This window comes from Protomyctophum parallelum (assembly GCF_964188405.1).
Source record: "Protomyctophum parallelum genome assembly, chromosome: 20".
Classification (NCBI taxonomy): Eukaryota; Metazoa; Chordata; class Actinopteri; order Myctophiformes; family Myctophidae; genus Protomyctophum; species Protomyctophum parallelum.
Window position 1 is genome coordinate 28976961 of NC_139718.1, and position 23418 is coordinate 29000378.

Genomic DNA, 23418 nt, shown 5'->3' on the forward strand with positions numbered 1-23418 from the left:
CCAACAGCCCACGTTAAGGCCTTTAGGAGGGCCATTCAAGCCGCAAGCAGAGCTTGCAGCACCACCGTTTCCCTGCCGGTGGAGCCTGTGGAGTGTGGAACCATTGCGGCTCAATAATCCGCCACTCCTGAGTGAAGTGTCTGGGGCTGAGAGTCTGGTGCAACCGTCTATGGGTGCAACGCACAGGTCCTGTGCTACACTTGGTGAGAGTTAGCCCTCCAAGCAGAACCCAATGGTACTGAAGTTTCTGAAATTTTTGACGACACAGACCATGGGGTACTGTTGCAGCAGTATCCTGCCACCTGGTACGCGGACATAATAAAACATAAACACCGTGTTTACGGCCTGTCTGCGCTCTTTGACGATTTTTTTTTGTGTGAGGGCTTCTGAATATGTGAAGTATAAGTACCCATACATGCCGCTGCGAATATCTCCTGTGGCGCGGAAGCCGTTAAGTATTTTTAATCTTTGTTTGACCGATTTGGTCGCTTTGATTCTTCTCTTCCTTCCTTGTTTATTGACACCTCATTGTACCGCCTATCTGGCTAGCTAGTGGCGCTATAGCTATGACAGAGCAGATCAGAGGCAGGGACGTAGCCGCACAAGCCAAACGCACACCGGGAGGCGGTACAATAAACGGTAAACAAACAAGAAGAAATAAAGCGACCAAATCGGTCAAACAAAGATTAAAAATACTTAACGGCTTCCGCGCCACAGGAGATATTCGCAGCGGTTTGTATGGTACTTGTATAGTACTTATATAGTTCACGATTTCAGAAGCCCTCAAAGGAAAACAGGCCGTCAAACGCCGCAGATACGATGTTAGAGAGCATATTTATGTCCGCGTTCCAAAATTCCCATACGAAAATATAGTTATGAACAGGGACCCTACAATAAAGCGACATCAACATTTCAGAAAAGCTTTATGGAGGGTTACAGAGGGGCTAGGTGAGAGTAGGAGTGGACCTGGTGAGACGTGGCCCGGACAGGAATCGACCTACAGAGCCTATAGTCCTTCCACGCACCAGGCCTCCCAGTCCCGGCAGAGTAGTTCGGGAGCGGTGGACTGTGTGACCCTGTCTTTCCCTAATGGGACTGATCAAGGGTAGCTACTGGGACGTAAGTCGGGACTTGATCACCCCGGCTGGGTCACCTGAGTGAGGGGTATGATGTTGTGAGACCCGAAACCCAGATGACCTTGGGATACATCACTGAGGATACGTCCCAGGTGTATCCATGCAATGTTTTTTAGTTCTTTAGTTGTTCTATTTATAGTGACTCATAGGAATAGACTATGTGACAACCAGGTATAGTCTGGTGACCACCCGGGAGATGGTTGTCAGCCGGAATGTAGACGGTACCTGGGAGCTGTATGGGTTGGCGCCCCAGACTGTGTCTTCAGGAGGAGGCCCAACAGCCCACAAGGCCTGTAGGAGGGCCATTCAAGCTGCAAGCGGAGCCTGCAGCATCACCGTTTCCCTGCCGGTGGAACCATTGCTGCATAATCCGCCACTCCTGAATGAAGTGTCTGGGGCTTGGCGTCTGGTGCAACGCACCAGGAGTTACAGACCAGACATACAATGTCTGGTCTGTAACTCTATGGTCTATAAAAGGAGGGGTCTGTCCGACTTGTCTGGCTGGATCTAGCAACAAAGCATGAACTCTGTCGCCCCCAAGTGTTTTAAAAGGGTGACTACACTCAACGTGTGTTACTAGTATCCCATAATGCATTTCGGAATCGAAAAGAATAGGTTCCACTCACAGTTTTGGTGGCTTCGCGTTCTGCGCTAACCTCCCGGGGATATATCCCATTCTCAAGTTTTACTGCGCGTCGGAATTCATGAAAACACATTGGGACGGGTCATAAAACCAATTGCCACGGGGTTCACTTCACACCTGCTTCTGGGGTGAGTAGAATACAGCAGCCTCTTCTAGCTGACATTTTCTAGCTAGGCCAAAGAAGGGTAGCCAGGTAGCGTTAGCATAACGCGGTCAGCTTGATAACCATGCTAATAACTAGCTCAGTTGCCAATAATAGTAACGTTGTGATTGGTTCCACGGTTGCCGAGTGTGCTTAGTTGTTTTTAAGTTGACCATTGTACGTTATTCAGTGGCAAGTACAACGTGACACCACACTAGTGATTAAATGCTGCTACTACTACTCAACCAAATGTCAATGGACATGCTCGTTTACGGCTGCCCTTTGCTTCGATCCACCAGGTCCCTGTACTCGACAGGATGTCGTATCCTCCTCACCTCAATCGCCAACAGATTGGCATCCCTCAGCTTCCCCCGAGGATGCCACCTCCCCAATATGCAGGCTTCCCCCAGGCGGTACCACCAGGTATGAAATGCTCAATGTGAACTTGTTGGATGGGAGAGGCTAGCGTTGGGAGAGCTCTCGTCTGTCTGCATGGATGTATTTTTGTATTTATGATTGGGTTTTTTTGTGCTAAGGACCCCACGAATATTTGATCATGCATCTCAAGGGCGTTAATCTTCTAATAACTGTACTATGTATGTTAGTATATACAAAGGTTTCTTTCCATTTAAACCCTCTTGTCTAGACTTAGTAAAGTGCATCTGAGTTCGATCTATACCACTTTTATCATCTACGACTACGGATTCTATGCCAAATGTCTTTGTCCCCCAAAATAGCAGATTTACAAACTTTTAGCTTATTGCAGGCATGCTATATTTGGCTGATGTTCCCCCCCACCATGTTCCTAAAATGGTTGTGGATCAATAAAAAAGTCAAATGACTAATGACACAGTGTGTTAATTTAAGATTGGTAGGGTTTTTTAGTAGTTGTAGATCTTTGTAATGCTAGTGACGTTTGTGCACAACGCTCTTGAAAACAAAGTATTGCATTATGGTTTTGAGCTACTCTACTAGCTTGTTAGACAGTAATAGACACTAACATAACACTGTCTGGGAAATTATCTGATGCATGAGAACTTCTGTTGATTGCTTATTTGATTTTCTGTCGTCTCCACACATCCAGGCACCCCCATGATTCCAGTCCATATGGGAATAATGACCCAATCACCTACAGTAAGTTGGAAGGTTGTGTAGCTGTTACATGCCTTTTATGTTGTGCTTATTATCCCCAATACTTGAAACCTGTTATTTTTTGGGTTAATTACGCTATCATTGAGCTATTTTAAAGTGCATATTGAGTTGGAAAGTGTAGCTGAAAAATAGTTGTTGGAGAAAGCAATAATATATAAACTGAAATGTCAACATTTTCTTAGATTAGTCAACATTGACTTTGTTATTCAGGAATGTTTAGCAACTAAACATGAATAGTGGAGTATGGTCTGTAATTTTGAATTGTCCAAATATTGTATTCGCTATTGAGTGCAATACCATTTGACTGCTATTGCTATCCCTACCATTAGCTGTTTGTGATGTTGTCAAATCAGGAATTTTGCATGTATTTGATTTGCTATTTGTTTTGCAGATGCTAATTCCCACTGCAGTTTCTATGGCACAGAAGCAGCTTCTTCCTAAGAAGGAGCTGAGCACAGTTCCTCGCAAAGAAGAGGATAATAACAGTGGTCCTACTACCACAGTGTTTGTAGGCAACATCTCTGAAAAAGCCTCAGATATGTTGGTCAGACAGCTTCTAGCGGTGAGTACTAGGCTTTGTGCATGAGATTATGGTGATCTGCATTCCACAGCATCATTTGAATACTGCCATTTGTTAATTTAAGGTGTTTAATTTAAGGATTGTTTTAGAGCCCCATTCAGTGGTGGTGCAATATTATTAGGCACAAGTTTCCAACCCATGCTATGCATTGCAGTGTAATGCACGGCATGCAACGGTTTCAATTCGGGCCAACAAGGACGCTGTCAGTTTTCCTCTATTATCCCATTCGTATGTCAGTGCTTTATTATAATTAATATTCAAATATTTGATATATTAATGTATAGTTATACAATATTAAACACCACATGCACATACATATGCTATAACAAATTAGTGAAATCAACTATATTAGTTAAGTGTTTAATTTAGGTTCATTTCCAGGGTTCTTTTTAATATGAGGAGAGTAATATTAGGCTTCAACTTACCGCGTGTCCAGGGCTATGACGCACCTCATCATGGCCATTGGCTATCGACGTTGGCTGTGCAGTTCATCCTCTTACGTTGAATAGACTGGTTTATCAGTGTGGTTTGGTGAGTGGAAATGCCTCTGACTCTTAACTTTTAAGCTTTTGTATGTCGCAACCTCCGAGCACAATCCACATTTCGGACGGTCATTTTCATAACATGGCAGGTGATCTACAGTAGAAACCCCTCCTGGTTTGCGTTGCTTTGTAAGTGGCTGTGCTTTTCTCACTTGTGTGGGTTTATTGTGGCTACTTTAAGATTGATGTACATGGCTAGATCCATCCACTGTTCCACAGCCAGTATGCTTCCTAATAAAAGTGGGCTCTCCATCCACCGGTCTAGGTGCTGATAGCCACAGATCCACGTTGTCTACAACTTGGCAACAAAGTAAACAATGTTACACAGAAACCTTTGCTTTTTTCATGAAAGTTTCATATTAACTTGCTTTGTGCAGTGCATGCATTCAAACTTTATTGTTGATAATGGTGACGTGATGAATGAATTAGCAATTATTCTTCATTAGATGCCTTACTCCATACATTTACGGAGGCAAGAATTAAAACGGCATTCAAATTTCAACATTCAAAGAGAAATATATATACATATATAATTTCTTTTTCTTTTTCCCCCGACTTATATTTGACTCCCGACAGTTATAGCAGGCAGGTGTTTTTTGTACACATGGTGTGAGTTATGTTCTAGCTTCATTGTCATAGTATATATTTTAATTCAAAATTGGTATTGTTAATGTTACAATCTAAATCTCATTAAGCTTTATTTTGTATTATCAAACTCATATGTTGTTTACAGATGAATTTTGTCATCTTTATGTTTCCAATATTTCAGAAGTGTGGCATTGTTCTTAGCTGGAAGAGGGTCCAAGGTGCTTCTGGGAAACTGCAAGGTAATCATTCCTGTGGATGCATTCTGGATGCATTGTTGTCTCCACCAGGCCGTCTGTGTGTTTGTTTGTGTCCGTCTGTCTGTGGACAGCTAATCTCCGGCACCGTTGGCTTGATCGCAGCCATACTCTGCACACACACTCCCTGAATGCCACAACTGAACCTCTGCCCCAAGGTTTTCACATTGGCCTCTTATAGCGCCACAAGGAGGCCGCTTTGTGCAAAACAACACCTACAGATGTTGTCCAAACATTATGCAAATTGGTACACAGTCTCTCTAGAGCCATTCAACGAAATGGGTCTTTCACATTTTTCAGACTTCATCCTGATTGGCTAATATTGGCTTCCAAAGTTCGCAAGAGTGCTCAGTTTAAAAAAGAAATGCCGCGAATCATGAACACATCGTGTGAAATACCAGGAGGAAGAAATACCATCGGAACATTTTCAACTCAGCCTGATGGTGGCACTTTAACTGGCCGATTAGTGTTTTCACCTCTAACGGCACAGATCTGTGTAAAACCTTTTTTGCACACTCCCTAGATATAGTTCTACCAGGAGGTCAACATATGTAGAACATTTTCTAATATTACTCCTTCAGCTTTTATCCAAATTTCATGCAAATAGGTACACATGCTCTCCATAGTCATGTGATCAAGACGGGTTTGTTTGATTTCTCATAATCCATCCTGATTGGCTACGATTGGCTTCTAAAGTTTGTGGTGAAACTGCATGCATATTCCCACTAGGCTGAGGAAGAAATGCCACTTGACAGTTTTCAAATCACTGTCATGGTGGCGCTACAACAGGCCAAGTCGCGACATGCACACACAAAAACATGTTTATATTACTCCTAAACATCACACACACTCCTATCCTCCTGGTGGAGACCTGTGCCCAAAACGGCACTTTTTCTAGTTTTATCTAAGACTCTATAGTTGTACTTGGCTGTATGGCCAAGAATCAGATCCAACCTTTCTGCTGTCACGCCCTCCTCTGTAAAATCCCCTTGCTAAATGTCTCTTTTGTGTGATCAGTTATTTCTGTAGTAGTGATGTACCGAAGATTCGGCCACCGAAATTATTAAGCCATAGAATACATTTTGGTTTCGGTCAGAAAGAATTTAAATGCTCAAAATATTATACCGAAACAGTTTGTTGTGATGATGCAATATTTACCCCATGCAGGCTGTCACATAAAAATACCGGTAATCACATTTGGTGTTCTGGTATTCAGCATTTTTGGTTTCAGCAAAGAATTTTCAATGCGGTCCATACTGTCAGTGTAACACATCTTTTGTCTTTGAAGCTTTTGGATTCTGCGAGTACAAGGAGCCTGAGTCGACACTTCGGGCCCTGAGGTTACTTCATGAGCTTCTGCTGGGAGACAAGAAGTTGCTGGTCAAAGTAGACGCCAAGACCAAGTCCCAGCTAGACGACTGGAAGGCCAAGAAGAAGAGTGCCAACGGGGTGTGTTATCATATCTAGATTGTTTGTCACTGCAATCCAAGGGTAATATCCCTGTATAAACTTAGTGACTTCTCCCCGAAAGGACAACTTCATTTTGCCATCCTGAATGACCTGTCTAATATAAATTTTATTGCATTTTGGCTATCTGCAATAACTGCAACCGAATGAACCAATCAGTAGCATTGTCAGTATTTGTCATTCATTTATTTAGTTGCCAATAATTGAACTGTAAGACCGCCATTTTTTTTTCTTTAGACCCATTGTCGTTTATTGCAATATACGTAATGCTAAAAACACATTGTACGTTCATTTAAAAAATCACACCCAGGAACGCGCCTAGGGGGCTGGTCCGGTTCCGGTGTGCCGCGCTGCGTCCGAAATGGTTGAGAAATGACAGTTACCGTGTGGACGTCCCTCTACTGTACCCTCTACTGTACTGTACTGTCACTGTAATGTACTGGCACCCCCGAAAGCATCATATATACAGTTAATACGTGCGTGTGTGTTTGTGTGTGCGTTAGGTTGCGCACAGATGGTGAAAAACAACCATGCTGTTTTCGTGCTCATACCCAGACACCCACACACATAGCTCCGTAAGGGAGTGGTTGCACCAACTCAAAAAAAGGAGAAAAAAATAAAAGAGAGCTTCTGACAAATCCCGGGCCAGTGGTTATAATGGTGTGTTCAAATTGGAACTGGAAATTACAGATTTTATTTTCAACCACCACCATTATTCGTCTCTTCTACAGCTTTATTGCTTTGTCTACTCTATGCCTTTTTGTAATTTTAGGGAGCAGGTAATGGAGCAAAAGATGGTGACGACGATGAAGAAGAGGTCCTTGACGAGGAGACAAAACGCAGGGACCAGGTGGTGAAGGGGTCTATAGAGGGCCTCATAAGAGAGTATGCCAATGAGCTCAACGCTCCCTCGCTAGACTCAGACTCTCACCCTCGCAACAAGAAGAGGAAGGAGAAGAAAGAGGAGGTACCCAGTGCTAGTATGTTGTGTTCAGCTGCTGTAGCTGGAAACTCTGTCTTGAGACTTAGTAAGCCTAAATGTCCCCTCTCTCAAGATATATTCTTTATGCTGGAGTTTTACTTGACTGTAAAGGCACGTTTTTTGTGTGTTCATTGGCCATGAAGTGAAATCTGTTATGTCTATGTAAAAAAATATATTTTCTTAGTTATACCAACATTGTTCTTGTGAAGCATATTATGTTCTTATTGTCTCCACCAGGCCGAAGGCCAAAATTCCTGACTGACTCTATAGTCATGTGTTCAAGACGGATCTGTCCGATATTTCATATTCCATCCTAATTGGCTAACATTGGCTTTCAAAGTTTGCAGGATGGGCCCGTTTTGAACAATAAGCCTCAAATCATAAACGCAGCGTGCAATTTACGTGAAATCTTTCAGACTTTTCTACTAGGCTGAGGAATATATCCCATACCCACCCTTTTCACATTGGCCTGTTATAGTACCACCAACAGGTGGAAATTTGCAAAACACATTTTTGGAACAAAATGCCTCAAATCATCCAATTGCCATCCAAGGCGTAAGAAGAAATGGCACCCTTTTCACATTGGCCTATTATAGCGCCACCAGGAGGCCACAACCTGACCTGGCCTGGTGGAGACCTGTGAAAAGTAACGGTTATGGATATGCAAGGTATCTGCCCTACAGTGACAAGTTATGGAATGCTATAGCTGCAAGCATCAATGATTATGCATTGCATCTTTTTTGTCTTCTGTGTCAGGAGGATATCAATGCCATGGAAATGGAGGATGACAAAAGAGACCTGATTTCAAGAGAGATCAGTAAATTCCGTGACACACACAAGGTAAAGTACTTAACTGCTTTTTTGCCTCTCAACATAGTCTTTGGAGGAAAGACTAGTCTTAACATATATTAGCTGGAGCTGCAATACAAATATATGGATGTAATTTTCTCCATATAGCTGTTCTCATTCAGTGTCAATTGTAGCCTAGAGGTTGCATATTCATGCACAGATTTGACATGAGATCATAAAGGAATAAAGATACAAAAGCAATTGGTGATATTCCAAAAGTCTTGCTGCATTTATTGACGCCTTGAAGACTAGTCATACATATATCCATCATTCAAAGACTACTCTTAATTCATTGTCTCCAAAGAAAAATGTTGTCTTAGGTACGTACTGATTTGAGTCCAAAGGTTTCTTATCGCAGTACAAATTACATTCATCACACAGAGTGCATGGACATTAAATGTAAAATTCCCATCAAAGCTAATCTATTGATTAAACCCCACCAATATGGTAGAGTTCATTTGGTGACTAAAGCAAGATGAATCTCAGAGCTTTGGGAAAAGGTTGCCAGGATAAAATGTAAGTAAGCTTCCATTTAATATCTACACATCGTGGGCGCTCCCTTCTGGAGGGCTTGCAGAGGAAGCAACCGGCTCCTTCTTCATCTCTACTTGCTCAACCCTCTCATGACAGCGACGATACAGGGTGACAAAATAATCATTACTAGCAGGACCAGAAAAATCTAAATTGAGCCAGTGCCTCAACCAAAGATGCCTAGCCGTGTTCTATCAATATGACATGTTGTAGTCAAAGTTCAGGCTCTGAAAAGGTCAAGGGAGCTCGGTGAACCTCTGCAGGTCCTCAGGTGATAAATGGTGTGTTTTGAGGATCACACAAACTGTATAACCCTAACCACTGCAGCAGCTTTAACGCAGCAGCCTGTAATGTTACTAAAGCAGGGAGCGTCCCTCCACAGCACTCTGAGTTCTGAAGAGTAAAGCAGGTGAGTGCTGTCTTCTTCCTCTTTTTATTCTACTTTTCCCCCTTTTGTTCTGTGTATAATAATATAAATGAACATAACGTATCATCATAGCAACACTGCTTCTGTTTCAAACATGGAAGAGGATGTAATCAATCCATGGATTCAAATGTGTTAATTCAATCATATAAAGGTGCTTTACTTATGGTTTTCACTGCAAAGCTTCCCCCAGCAAAGTAGTTGGCTATGAACATGGAAGTATGGACATTATAATCTCTATACTTTTATATCTAAGATTTTAACCTTTTTAAACCTGACATCCCTATTTTGGGTACAGTCATACTTTAAACGTATTATTTATTATTTTTATACGCATCCTGTAGCGTATTAAATGGGGCTTAAATGTTAGATTCAGCTAGGCAAAACATCAGGTTTACTAAGCAACGCTTGCCAGTGCCACCAAGTTGGTGTCAGAATTCGCCATGTGTTTCTCGGTGAAACATGAGAGGTAAGTTTAGAAGAACCTAGGTTAAAACACAGGCTTTACTAAGTTGTCAGATCAATATATTTTTTTAGCTGTTTAACCCTAGGAGGACCAGTTGGCAGGTTGTACTACATTATATAATACTTGAGGATTGAGTGAGGGGTTTCAACCAGAATAACCGTAATCTGGTACAGATTGCACTGCCAGCAAGACCACACAAAGTTTTATCTCCCTCACTCAATTATTATCATGTGGTACACCCCATCTGATTTGGTTCTGTAAACAACCTGAAAGAAGTAGTATTATTAATATTAGTATTGGTTAAGGCCTCTTATTATTTACCACATTCTGCTCGTGCCCATAGACATAGAAAGGTAGACAGACCTCCTTGGGCTCTGGGGCGTCTGTATCTCCAGAGGAGGCAAGCTTCTATGACATTCGGTAGGCCAATCAGAGGCAATTTAAACGTTTGTTTTATCATGCCAATAAAGCTCCTTTTGGATTGAATTGTCCCGAAAAAGACACGCTGTGATTGGCCAGAAGTCACTTGAGTATCGGCGACGCAGCGTGCCTTCCGCACTTCCACTGGACTTCCACCTTACGGTGTGATACAGGTCGCTCCAGCGAACTGCAGCAGCCAATGAGGCATCTAGGTTGTGACATAAGAGCAAAATGGCCAGTCTTGTAGCAGCATTTCAGTTCAAATCCCCATCTCTCGCTTTGTCTCTGTCTTGGTCGGATGTTCATTGCTTAACAGTAGTGTGACCCATAGTCAAACATTTTATTGTATGTATGGACATAAACCAGATACAGCAAGGACATAGTCCATTATATACGGTACTTGTTTTTTGTAAGAGGGCTGTTTGAACTGTGGGCCTCCCTATGTTGAGTTTCATGTATTTGTTGGGTTGCGGAGTCCAGATAGACACTAGAAGACAACCAACCGGTAAGACTGCTTTTAATTTTATTGACCAAATGCAATACAGTGCCAACCTTTGTTCAACCAAATATGTGTTTGTTTTTGTTTTTTGTTTTTTTAAATAATATGTTTTTGTGTATTTAAATGAAATGTGCTTGGATGAATTTCTGCCACTGGTCCTAGGTGTTACAAAGTCATTTTCTTTCCTCTTTTATTTGTCTTCACTTTTGATCTGCTTTTCCTCTCATACTTAGCCTGTAGGATTTGTAGAGGCAGAGAAGTGCTGAAAACCCTAGTTCATCACCTGTAAGTTGCACACCACTAGCTTGAAGAGGATCCATATTTTAGGTTTATTTCAATGAAGCGGTATCTCTTAGATTTCAGTTTACAGATCTAAAGATGCTGTAATGTTTTACCATGTAGTGTAAGGTGTTTGACAGATTTCTTAACAAGTTATCCTGGGGCTGTGCAGAACCCCAGGTCTACAAATAAATAACAATTTTAAAAGCAAAGTTATCCTAATTAGTAGTGAAAAACATTTCTGCTCTAAAAAGAAATTGTATGAAAACAGGTTTTTAGCCGAGTCCACATCAATGATTCGCAAAGTAATAAGTTCAACTTGCAACCACTTGGCAACAGAATCCTAAAACTGGTTTGCAGTTATATAAAACGGTACACACCCAGGAGCCAAGCCGTGACTGATTGCCACTTCACAACAACAGTATTGTCAATGTCTCTCCAGGATATGGGGATAAAACTATGGGCCGTCCGTAAACTGGACAGTGACACAGTGAGGCGTATCGTGTGTGTGTGTGCGTGCGCGACATGTTAGAATGGCAGATTAGTGTCACAAATACAATGCTCACAAATTTGTGACCAATTAATTTTTTATTAGAAAGAAATGCATTGCAACTTGTTGCTTGCGATTGTGACACTTTTGACTTAATGAGGTGGCATGCGCTGGGATAATTCAGACCGCTGCAGTGAATGGCATTGGGAATCATTGGTGGACTGGCCTTAACGTAGTTATATAGTCATCGCTGAATCACTTAAACCTATACGTATTTGGCTGCTGACTGGGTGTTTATTCTCGGTCCACTCCAAAACTTCGCTCAAGATTAGAAACGCTAGGGTTCTTGTGGTTAAGGATGTCGGTCTACAATACAGTACTGACACCCTCTGGCCCAACCACCTCTTCTGCATCTCACATGGCTCTGTATAAAACACATGGTACCAGCTTATGTAATTCGCTTAGAGGAGCCTTCTGCCTTCTATAAAAAGCTGTAACCCACTTGGCCTGCTTAGGTAAGACCAAACCAGGAAAGTGGTTTTAGTATGGCTTGTTAGTGGAAAATGAATCCTTGGCCTTGCCACTGTTTGTACACTGGATTCAGATTTTCCCATTTTCCCAGTATTCATTTCTCTGGGTAGTTTTGCCTTGGGACACAGACCCCTAGCCATAATCAAATGTGGAACACCGCAATTCTAGTTAAAGCTAATGAATCGACTACAAGTTAACCCTACTTGATATATTCTAAAATATTGGTGTATGTATATTAATTGAAGCGTTTATGTAGGTTAATTTATGGTGCTGTGTGGTATATGAATCCCTCAACAGGTTGAACATTTTGCCTGTTCAAAGCAGCACACATGTGCTTTAAAAACATCTATTCCGGGCTTTACCATGGCACTCATTGACTGGATGGTATATGAATTTGACCAATGAATACTTTGCTCACCACAGGACATACGAAACAAGACAGCAGAGGACACGTATACCTGTGAGCTAGGTGGCAAAAACATGCAATACATTAGTTATGTGTTAACATAACTACAACTGAACACTCTGACATTCAACATCTCCAGTCAAGTGAAGGAAGAACTACATCGGTACTGCAAATGCAATACTGTCGGTGAACAAAGCCCACAACATTGTCAGATATTTTTCTAGACTGATCTAAAATGTAGGCTGGTTATAATGGCAACACAGCAGAAGGGATTGTTACATTAGATTCTGTGTATTGACAAACACTAACCCAGTGCTGCTGCATTTGTAGACATATTAGCCTTAGCCTATTGCTGGTTGGAAATTGAGACCTGGGCCGAGCAGCTGCTGAACCACCAGAGCACTCCTCCCATGGAGGAATCAACCATGACTGTTGGAGGACCTCTTAATTGGGGCTGCCCTTTTGACTCACAGGACAAAGAGTCACAGCAGTATGTTAACCAGGCTGATCCAGGGACTGTAAAACCACTCATTATTTGCGTGATTCATGTTGGCGTAGTTGCTTCTTGTTTTTAATGTAAAAATGTTTAAGTTGTTGAAATTCTTTTTGTGACATAAGATGTTTTCAACCGAGTACCTCACCGTCCTTTAACCCTTCCCTATCTTCCTGTTGGACTCCTGCAGAAACTGGAGGAGGAGAAAGGAAAGAAAGAAAACGAGCGTCTGGTTTTGGAGAGAGAGAGGCGGGAGAGAGACAAAGAGCGTGAGCGAGAGAGGGAACGCCGTGATCGCGATCGCGAGAAGGAAAAAGAGAGGGAGAGGGACAAGGAGCGTGAGCGAGACCGCGAGCGGGACAGAGACCACCGTGAACGCGAGAGGGAGAGGACGAAAGAAAGGGAGAGGGAACGCGAGAGGACGCGGGAGAGAAGTCGCGATGTTAGCGAGGACCGCAGTAGATCCAGGTGAGGAAGAGGTGGTGTAATTATGGTTGGAGTAGGTTTAGTATTACCTTCTACTTGGTGGATCCTAATTTTATGTAAAGTCTGTTATAATAAACTTATACTAATGTTAATACTATCATAGCAGTGTGTAGTGAAGCCCAGCTTTGAGAATTAGATTTAGTGTAAAACTGGTGTCTGCATCTCCTGTAGAGAGAGGATCAGAGACGACAAGAAGCGGGACCGTGATGAAGATGAGGAGGATGTGTACGAACGGAGGAGAATTGAGAGGAGGCTTCGGGACAAGGAGGCTGCTTACCAGGAGGTCTGTTCAACCTCCATGATGCTGGTCTTTCTTTCAGTGTCCCACACCTATAGGTTAGAGAGGCAGGCATCTGACCAGAAGGCTGCAGGCGTGAATCCCTGGACTTAACAAAAAAGGGAAATCTGCTTCCTCAACAACCACAAGTCTGATTTGACTTCTGCTATTTCTAGTGGTGCAATTTAGTATGTAACTGGTTCTGTACTTTATTAACATGACTGTGGTTAAATTACATTATTGTGGGTTCAATCTGTTTGTCGTGGTTTCCCAAAGCGCCTCAAAAACTGGGAGATCCGGGAGAGGAAGAAGTCCCGGGATTACAGCAAAGAAACTGAGAGGGAGGAGGAGAGGCGACGTGAAACGGTAAAAAATTAATGCACACCAGTAATCATATGATCGTTTTAGCCATTTATTGTAACCGGCACCGAGTACCTCTGCTTTGGACAATGTCTGCCTGACTTTGCCGCACAACAATTGGTAGATTGTTACTAATTACAAGTAGATTGGCTGTAGCCAATCTACAAGCTCACAAAGCATGGAGGAACTCATTGTGAGCTTCCCTGATTATAATAGCGTTCCCAAACTATGGCTACCACGGTTAAATCAATCACAAGAAAGTAACATTTGTATACCTGGTTGGTTATCTGTTTACCCCCATCTGAATTGGCACATTCTGCTGGGTATTCCATTTAAGGTAAACCTGGAAGTTTAAGCAACAACAACTTTCACAAAACACCTCTGCGCTTCGGTTAATTTCGATTGATGCTTGACCTCTCTCATGCTCTTTTCAACAGTGCTCCTAAGGCAGATGCACTCAGTACATGTCTTGTAAGCTAGAACAGACGTCATGAACAAAGTAACAAGACATTCTTCCTCCCACATGACATTGCATTAGTAGATGTAACCTTAAGTTAACACATCACGCAGAGTACAGAGATTTCGTTATTTTCAAATAGATTTAAATCTTAACCCTGCCCCTACCCGACCTAGTCAGGTAGTGCAACTAAATAATATGATGTTTTTGCAACTCAGATGAAAGAAGCCAAAAGACTTAAGGAGTTCTTGGAAGATTACGATGACGACCGAGATGATCCAAAATATTACAGGTAAGGTGGTGCTCAAATTCAACTGATTTTTTCAACTAATTTTTTTTTTTAGTTCTTTTCACTTTCAAGAACCGGAATGAGTGTAACTGCTAGTTGTGAAAAGGTAGCATTGTTCTTCATGAATAGCCTATAATTTTACTGAAGACGGAACGCACTTGCCTGGGCAACTTGAAAGCAAACTCCTCTTGCCCGAACGCGTTATTTACTTCCCATAGGCAGTTGGAGTTGGTGTCAACCCCTGAATATCATAATGGCAACTATTCACATTTTCTTTTTCCTCTGTGACACTAGGGGCAGTGCCTTGCAAAAGCGCCTCCGTGACCGAGAAAAGGAAGTGGAGCTGGATGAGAGAGACCGAAAGAGGGAGAAGGAGGAGCTGGAGGAGATCAGACAGAGATTGCTGGCTGAGGGACACCCTGACCCTGATGCTGAACTACAGAGGGTGAGAATACCTCGCATATTTCAAATGGGAAATGCACCCTCCTATCTGGGCAGGATGAGTTTTACTGGAAGGAATAATATCTATTTTTGAGTGGTGCAACCACTCCTACAACCAGCTTACAACCTGTGTACCTACCTACCTACTAGTGCTACCAACGAATATTCTATATCCGAATATATTTTAGAATAAAAAATAATAATGAATAACCGAATATATAAAATTAAGGTTCGAATAAAAAATAATAATAAAAAATATTTATTTATTATTATTATTAGTTTTCGCGAGACGGTGCCATGGGTAAGCGACGCGTTGTGACTTGTGAGATTGTAGATTAGTTATATTTGCCACGCGACACGCCGACACCGGCATAAATTAAAGAATAAATCAGCTGCCTCGTACTCTTCCTAAACGCAGACTACCGTACGCAGCGCAGCCTGCGTAGTGAGCACAGGGCGGGCGGGGCCACGGGAGCCTTTTACGTTCTTTGTGCAGTGGGTGTACGCAGCTCAGAAGGGTGAAATCTTCCGTCAACAGCGTATCTAGTGATCAGAATCTGGGTCGGTGTTGTTTCGGACAGACGAGTATATTTTTAGACAACACACAGCAACTCATCAATCAACTCATCAATCAATCTTCAATCATGAAGCGACTTTATCCTTCAGGAAATTATAAAAAGGCAGCAGCAGCAGTGTTCTGTTCTGTGAATTAATACTGCCTCCGTGCCTCGTTTTGATAAGGCTGTGTGGTAGGATTGCCAGCAATGCAATCTTAAATGTTATGTCTCAGGTTGTATTGGTGAGAGAGAGAGGGAGAGAGAGAGAGAGAGAGAGACTCTCAGTTCACACAGGTGTGATTTTTTTGTGTGATCAATCAAGTAATTAATTTTGTTAAAGTTAGAATAAATATTTAATACATATAGTACAAAATCTTGGTAAATACTCATTGCAGGTTATTGGAACGCTCTTAAAAAAATAATCTATATATAGATAGATAGAAAAAAATAATATGGAACAAAGGCAAGGGTTAAAATGTCGGTCAACTGATCTAAGTAATAAATGACAGGACATTGTAATCCTCACTAGAAGTGGGCAGTTGGACACTAATATCTGTCGGTTCATCTAGCACTGTGGTCTCAGATAGGAGATGCCAAAAACGACAACCTGGATTTCTCAATCATAGTATAGTGTTCTTTGTACCCATGGATTACTGTATGTGTGTGTAGATGGAGGAGGAGGCAGAGCGCAGGCGGCAACCTCCATTGCCCCTTGAACCTGAGGAGGAGGTGGTCCCAGAGAAGACCCATAGGGATAAAGACAGAGACCGAGACCGAGACAGGGACAGGGATCGGGAACGAGATCGCGATCGCGATCGAGAGAGAGAGCGGGAGAGGCGAGGCTCAGACCGGGCTCCTCCAGAGCCGGCAGTCCGGGCCCCACCGCCGGCAGTCCGGGCCCCACCGCCGGCACTCCGGGCCCCACCACCTCACTCTGACGATGATGTGGAGGAAGGTGAGGCTGAAGACTACCATGATGATGACGACTCCCAGGAAGCCAAGCCACACCTCAAACCCACGCTCCGCCCGATCACCTCTGCTCCTTCAGTGTCCTCGGGCAGCGGGAACGCCACTCCGAACACCCCCGGCGACGAGTCTCCCTGCGGCATAATCATTCCAGGAGAAAACACTCCCGATGTCCACCCTCCTGAGGAGCATCGACCCAAGATCGGTCTCAGCTTGAAACTGGGTGAGTTAAGCGCTAAAGTCGGAGTGGGAATAGAATCACGATTCACTAGGGGCTCATTCTGCTTTAGTGCTGCAACCTTATATTCTCCTTTTTCCACTCCAGGCTCCGCTAATACTAATAGTCCCTGTCAGCCCAACGTGGTCAAGCGCAAGAAGCTGGCGCCAGTCGACAGTGTTTTCAACAAGTTTGATGAGGAGGAGACTGATGAGACGCCTCGTAAAAGAAAATTGGTGCCTCTGGACTATGGCGATGATGACAAGAGTCTGGGCCTGGATGGGGCTGAGTTGTTGGCGGGCAAAGGTAGCGTTAACACGGAGGAGAAACGCAAGCACATTAAGAGCCTCATCGAGAAGATACCCACCGCCAGGCCTGAGCTGTTCTCTTATCCTCTGGACTGGACGATGGTTGATTCGGTAAGGAGACAGTGGCATCTCTGACTTTATATTATTTGTGGTAAATTTTTTATTTCATGTCAGAATGAATGTACAATTTTATATATTGATTCAATTGTTAAATCTAATAATGCACAAATCTGGCCAAGAAGTGTCTATAATAATAATAATAGTATCCTACAGCTATCCATTAACTTTTTCTCTGCTATCTACGATTATAATCGTAGCCCTAGGCTAAGGTACTAAAGGTGCTAACTATGTACATGTTCGTATTATAGAGCCTCGCAGTCCTGCCGCCTTTCCAGATCCAGAAAAGAATTCCCTGTTCATTTTCCTCATAAACCTTTCAAAAAAATATTTATTTAAAGACGTTTACGCTGCGGACAAAGTCAACTCGAGAAAAAGGCAGGATATAACACTTTTTGTTTTGTTTTTCTTCTTACAAATTCCGATCAAATAGTTTTTCTTCTTACAAATTATTTGATCGGCCCAAAGGGGGGGAAGAAGCGGCTGAAAATGTCAGCTACACCCGTCACCCTCCCAAGATCAATCAGTAGGGGTCAACAGTGGCAGGGACATGGGGTTGGCAACTTAGCATAATGACTAAATGGAGAGAATATTAAAAAGGATAATAAAATAAACAAGTTCAATGTATGTATATGTATAACTATATCTCAAATTATGAAATTAATATGGCGCTTTTCTAAGTACCCAAAGACGCTTTACATGGGATGGGAGGAGAAAATGACTAACGGAACAAATACTTTATTAGGAAAAACACTATACCCACTGACTTTAAACCAGATGAATTGCACATCATCAGTGTTGTTCAAGTTACTTTAAAAAAGTAAAGAGTTATAGTTATAGTATAGTATGTATTTTTGAGCTCATCTTCCATTTTAGAATATTCACTGTTCAGGTATTTGGAAAATGTATTTCTGTACATTGGCCCTGCTTTTCTATTTCACTTTCATTTTGCTGACCAGTGCTCTGAAAGGAACAGTCTCCACCGTTGAGAGGGGAAGCATTTCCTCAACAACATATACCTGGCAATCATTTTGTCAAGTTGACAAAGATAGATTTGCATTGCTCTTCTTGGCTGTGGACAATGCTTTATGTCCACCACATAAGTTGAATTTCACCTCAATGTTTTTTTTGTCCTTTACCCGCAAGTACTCAAAATAATGCATCAAAGCATCCGATCTCGCTGTCATCCGCATTTGCCATTGTAGTGTGTGGTAATAATGTTCGTTCAACCGGCGTTTTAGTGTGTATGCGTTACAAGGGTTTGGCCCTACGTTAGCCAATCAATGACCTCTTCTGCGAGTGAGAAGCCATGTGGGCACAGAGGCTAGTATGAGACATAACACGGGTAACGCGTGCACAATAACTATAAGGCCGTTATGGAATGGGGAAATGTAAAGCGTTAGGTTACAAGTTACTGCAAAAAGTAGTTTCGTTAGGTAACATAACGTGATGTAAGGGCGTTGGTTACAACACTGCACATCATTAACTATCAGCAAATCAAAATTGTTGATTTTTCTTTCTGATTTAGACCCTGATGGACCGCCGTGTCAAACCATGGATAAATAAGAAGATCATCGAATACATCGGTGAAGAGGAAGCCACTCTGGTTGATTTTGTTTGTTCAAAGGTCTGTAATAAGTTGTGCAGAAAGACTGTGCTATGCGAATGAGAAGAACCCTACATTGTTATCTAAGAACTAAGTGTTCTCTATGAAAATGTAATGGTTTTAGAACGCATGTTTTCTCTCACCTTGGGCCAGATTCAGCAAGCAATTTACGCTCATATTTTGAGCGTACCGACATTTCCGACCATTTCTAGTGTGGAATTCATCATTTTTTTGGGGCCATGACATTTAGCGTACGGTATCCCACAGCCATTTTCAAGTCAAATGATAAGCTGACTTTTCAGGGTCGGGCTCAAAGTGTAAATGCATTTAGCATGCTTTAGTCTTCATGCTGAATCAATTAATAGTCACAAACCTCCAATAAAATATGTAGACATTGGTCAGCACATAAAAAAAACCTGCCCCTCGGGGCTCCACCAGGGCAGGTCAGTTTGTGGCCTCCTGGTGGCGCTATAATAGGCCAATGTGAAAGGGGTGCCATTTCTTCTTACGCCTTGAATGGCAATTGGATGATTTGAGGCATTTTGTTCCAAAAATGTGTTTTGCCAAAATCCACCTGTTAGTGGCGCTATAACAGGTCAATGTGAAAAGGGTGTCCATGTACTTCTGATTTGCATCCTTGCCTCGGTGGGCAGATGCACTTGGCTTAGCCCAGCACTCCTTCAGCTGACTTAAGCAGTGAGGCGAGTGTGGGACAGCAAAGGGTGGCTTCTTAGAGGTGGCAACCCGTTTGAAGAACGGGTTACTCGCCCCACGAGCGGCTGACGGGCCATCCAGCTCAATCTTAGCCAGGGCAGCCTGCAGCGTTGCACGCAATGTGCAGGGCCCGTTTCCCAGCTCAGTGCTTCCTGAGCTCCTGCAAGGAAGCTCTGAGAAGGAAGTGAAGTGGTCACGTGACTGGGCTGCGCCATGACACTTTAATGGACACTTTCATGGGAGCCAAACTACCAGGAAGTTTGGCAGAATGCACTGGAGTCAATGAGAGCTCAGTGACCAGCTCATGAACAAACATTATTTATGAAGAATTGAGACCTTTTTTAAAGTAATCACTTCTGGAAAATAACAGAAGACATGTAACGCATTATTGTCTGCTGTGTTGTTATTTGATGTGTACACTGTCATTTTTATAGAGGTATGGTATCTAAAGTGCACAAAGTACCTTTCTGAAGTATTGCAAGACTTCCCACCGTTTCCTGTCTGGCAGCAAACTCTTGCGATACTTCGGAGCCAGAAACCATACCTGCTGCTGTTTAGATCCTCAGATAAAATTATATAATGTGCACTCTGTGCAGTGTGCACATCGAAAAGTAAGTGATTAGAAAACAACCTGTGTTATTTTCCAGAAGTGATTACTTTACAAAAGGTCTCAATTGTTCATAAATTATGTTTGTTATGAGGTGGTCCAGCCGGCTCCATTCACTGCCATGTATTCATTGCACTTCCGGTGTGAGTTTGGCTTCCATGAAAGTGTCATGGCGCAGCCCAGTCACATGACCACTTCCCTTCCTTCTCAGAGCTTCCTTGAGCTCCACCTGGGATCACCCCGAGACCCCCGTTCGGGGGGAGGGGTCCTCCCTTGGGATATCATCCTCGTCATGGAACATAGTCTGAAGCTCTAGTTGACATGGCATCATCATAATCCAATTCTAGATAATTTCCCTCCAACTCCCGGAACGTCTGTGCCGGGGGGTGCAGTGGCTGCTGGACTGCCTGTGGCAGGCGAGGCGGTGGCCGTACCATTGCCTTATGCTCTATTTCAGCCCGCAAATTGTCCATTTCATGGTGATATGGAGCAGTTGACCTCTTCCGGGCTGGATGAGCGTGCTCGCTGCGAGAACCGCGTTTACACAGCCTTAAGAGGGCAACAATTTGCACTCTGCAATAGCCCCAGGCAGGATGTCAACACCACGACACATATAGTGTTTTAACAAGTCTTTGGACCTGCAAATTCAGAACTGATGTACAGATTCTAGGAGCTAAACTTACAGACGATACTCACGTCAGGTAGTGAAACAGGCTGCGCAAGTGCGCATAGGCTGTCACATGCTTATATAGCCTACCGGGAGTCGGGACGCATGGGCAGCCTACACGTCACGTGACTTTAGTTTGTTTACATATTCAGTATTATTCAGTATTGTTTACTGCCTACTGGCAGTCAGGAAGGAATGAAGCAGAACTCCAATGTCCCGCGACTCATTTTATTATTGACGACCTCATCAAATGAACCATTCATACTAGTATAGTAGTGCTGCCAACGAATATTCTATATCCGAATATATTTTCAAAAAAAAAAAAAAATGAATAACTGAATATATAAAATGAAGGTTCGAATTAAAAATTATAATAAAAAATAATTTTTAGTTATTATTATTAGTTTTCGCGTGACGGTGACATGGGTAAGCGACGCGTTGTGAGTGACTTGTGAGCTTGTAGATTAGTTATATTTGCCACGCGACACGCCAACACCGGCATACATTAAAGAATAAATCAGCTGCCTCGTACTCTTCCTAAACGCAGCCTGCGTAGTGAGCACAGGGCGGGTGGGGCCACGGGAGCCTTTTACGTTCTTTGCGCAGTGGGTGTACGCTGCTCAGAAGGGTGAAATCTTCCGTCAACAGCGTATCTAGTGATCAGAATCTGGGACACAGGGACAGGCTTTGCTTCGGTGTTGTTTCGGACAGACGGGAGAGTATATTTTTCGACAACACACATATCTATCACTCATCAATCTTCAATCATGAAGCGACTTTATCCTCCAGGAAATTATAAAAAGATAAATAAAATGCGTAAGGATGAAATGTGGTGCCGGGTCTGGCAGCAGCAGCAATGCAGTGTTCTGTTCTGTGAATTAATACTGCCTCCATACCTCGTTTTGATAAGACTGTGTGGTAGGATTGCTCATTTAGTTTTACTGGAGAAGGGAGAATGCATGCGTTGTTTTCCAACTCGGTTTTCAGCAGCACCAATGCGCGGAGAGAGAGAGTTGCGCCAGCAATGCGATCTTAAATGTTATGTCTCAGGTTGTATTGGTGTAAATATAATTATTAATAAATCCGAATGGCTCGAATTGAAATCCGAAATCCGAATGGCTCGAATTGCTCGAATCCACGTGGGTTTTTAAAACTAATATCTGAATGTAATTTTTGGACAATTCCGGCAGCACTATAGTATAGCCAACTTACCTCTGACTAGGAAGGATATACGGTTAAAATGGTGTCCAGAACTAGCCCATTCCCCAGGCATTCAAACAGACAACAGTGATATGATAGTAATCCAGATGGACTTCCCCTCTCATTAATCAATGCAGCTATGATAAAAAGAATCACCCGTGTGAACCGAGTGGTGCAACTCCCCTAGAGTAGCCTATACTTTATAATGTTCAGTCAGTTGACATTGCGAGTGAATCGCCTGTCAAAATAAGCTGATCTACAAGTTCATGCGGTGCATCTCGCGTTCACTGTTCTAAGCTTGGAGATCTGTGCATTTTGCAGGTTGTGATGACATTTTTCACACAAGGTAAGATATTTCCTGTTGCCTTATATGGTGTGAAATGGGTGTGGGTGTTCTATTACGCAAGGCGACACCGGGCTTGGGAAAGAGGTGAAACGCGCTCCATGAATGGCATGTGAGATTGAGCGTACGGAATATGGACACTCATTTAGACATTTACGCACTTCATTTACACCTGGTCGTACATTTCCTTGGTGAATCTGGCTCCATGTGTTGAATCTTGTGGCTTGCATCATATGCTATTGTGTCTCCCACTAATAAACATTGGTTCTGAATTCCTCAGGTTATGGCACGTAGCACACCCCAGGGTATCCTTGATGATGTTGCTATGGTGAGTGGAATTTGGAAGAATCCTCACTCTGTATGTTAAGAAGGCAGGACAGAGAGAGTTTTTTTTTATCTCAACATTAGAATTTATGAACCAGAAGCTCAATGCAGAAATGCTTAATCCAAAACTGACAGTAGACCATATTTATTACAGTAAATCATGTTAATTGCAGCTACTAGCTAACTGTCTATTTTTCCACAGGTTCTAGATGAAGAAGCAGAGGTCTTCATTGTTAAAATGTGGAGGCTGTTAATATATGAAACAGAGGCCAAGAAGATTGGGCTGGTGAAATAAAGACTTGGATACCTGGAAGAAAAAATAACCAGATATTTTCTCTCTGGCTTCCTCTTCACTACAAAATCATGTTGCTATCCATAATAATTACCAGCTCCTCAGACTGTCTGTAACCACGCAAAAAAGACCACCCTCCCCCATTATTTGATTGACTTGGCACGTGTTGAGGCAAAAGCCAGATTATGTATTTTACTTGTTTATTTTCTTCTCCAGTGTATGGGACACGTTTTGCTTTAATTTACTGTTGTCATGTCAAAGGCAGTGCTCCGTTGTGTGAACTAATGAATAAAATACCTTTTTAGAAAAATTGAAA

General features: G+C 42.6%; 1 protein-coding gene across 1 annotated transcript; it reads left to right on the plus strand.

Moving 5' to 3' along the window:
- The first annotated feature begins 1745 nt into the window (after positions 1–1745).
- On the plus strand, positions 1746–23219 carry rbm25a (RNA binding motif protein 25a). Its single transcript, XM_083792587.1, is given in 20 exon segments — positions 1746–1907; positions 2221–2344; positions 3006–3055; positions 3465–3635; positions 4965–5022; positions 6326–6486; positions 7277–7471; positions 8243–8326; positions 13065–13342; positions 13532–13643; positions 13914–14003; positions 14673–14746; positions 15038–15188; positions 16411–16605; positions 16607–16667; positions 16670–16930; positions 17033–17343; positions 18878–18976; positions 22767–22814; positions 23013–23219. Coding segments are annotated over 19 exon segments (2598 nt in total). The 5' UTR covers positions 1746–1907; positions 2221–2238; the 3' UTR covers positions 23106–23219.
- The last annotated feature ends 199 nt before the right edge of the window (positions 23220–23418 follow it).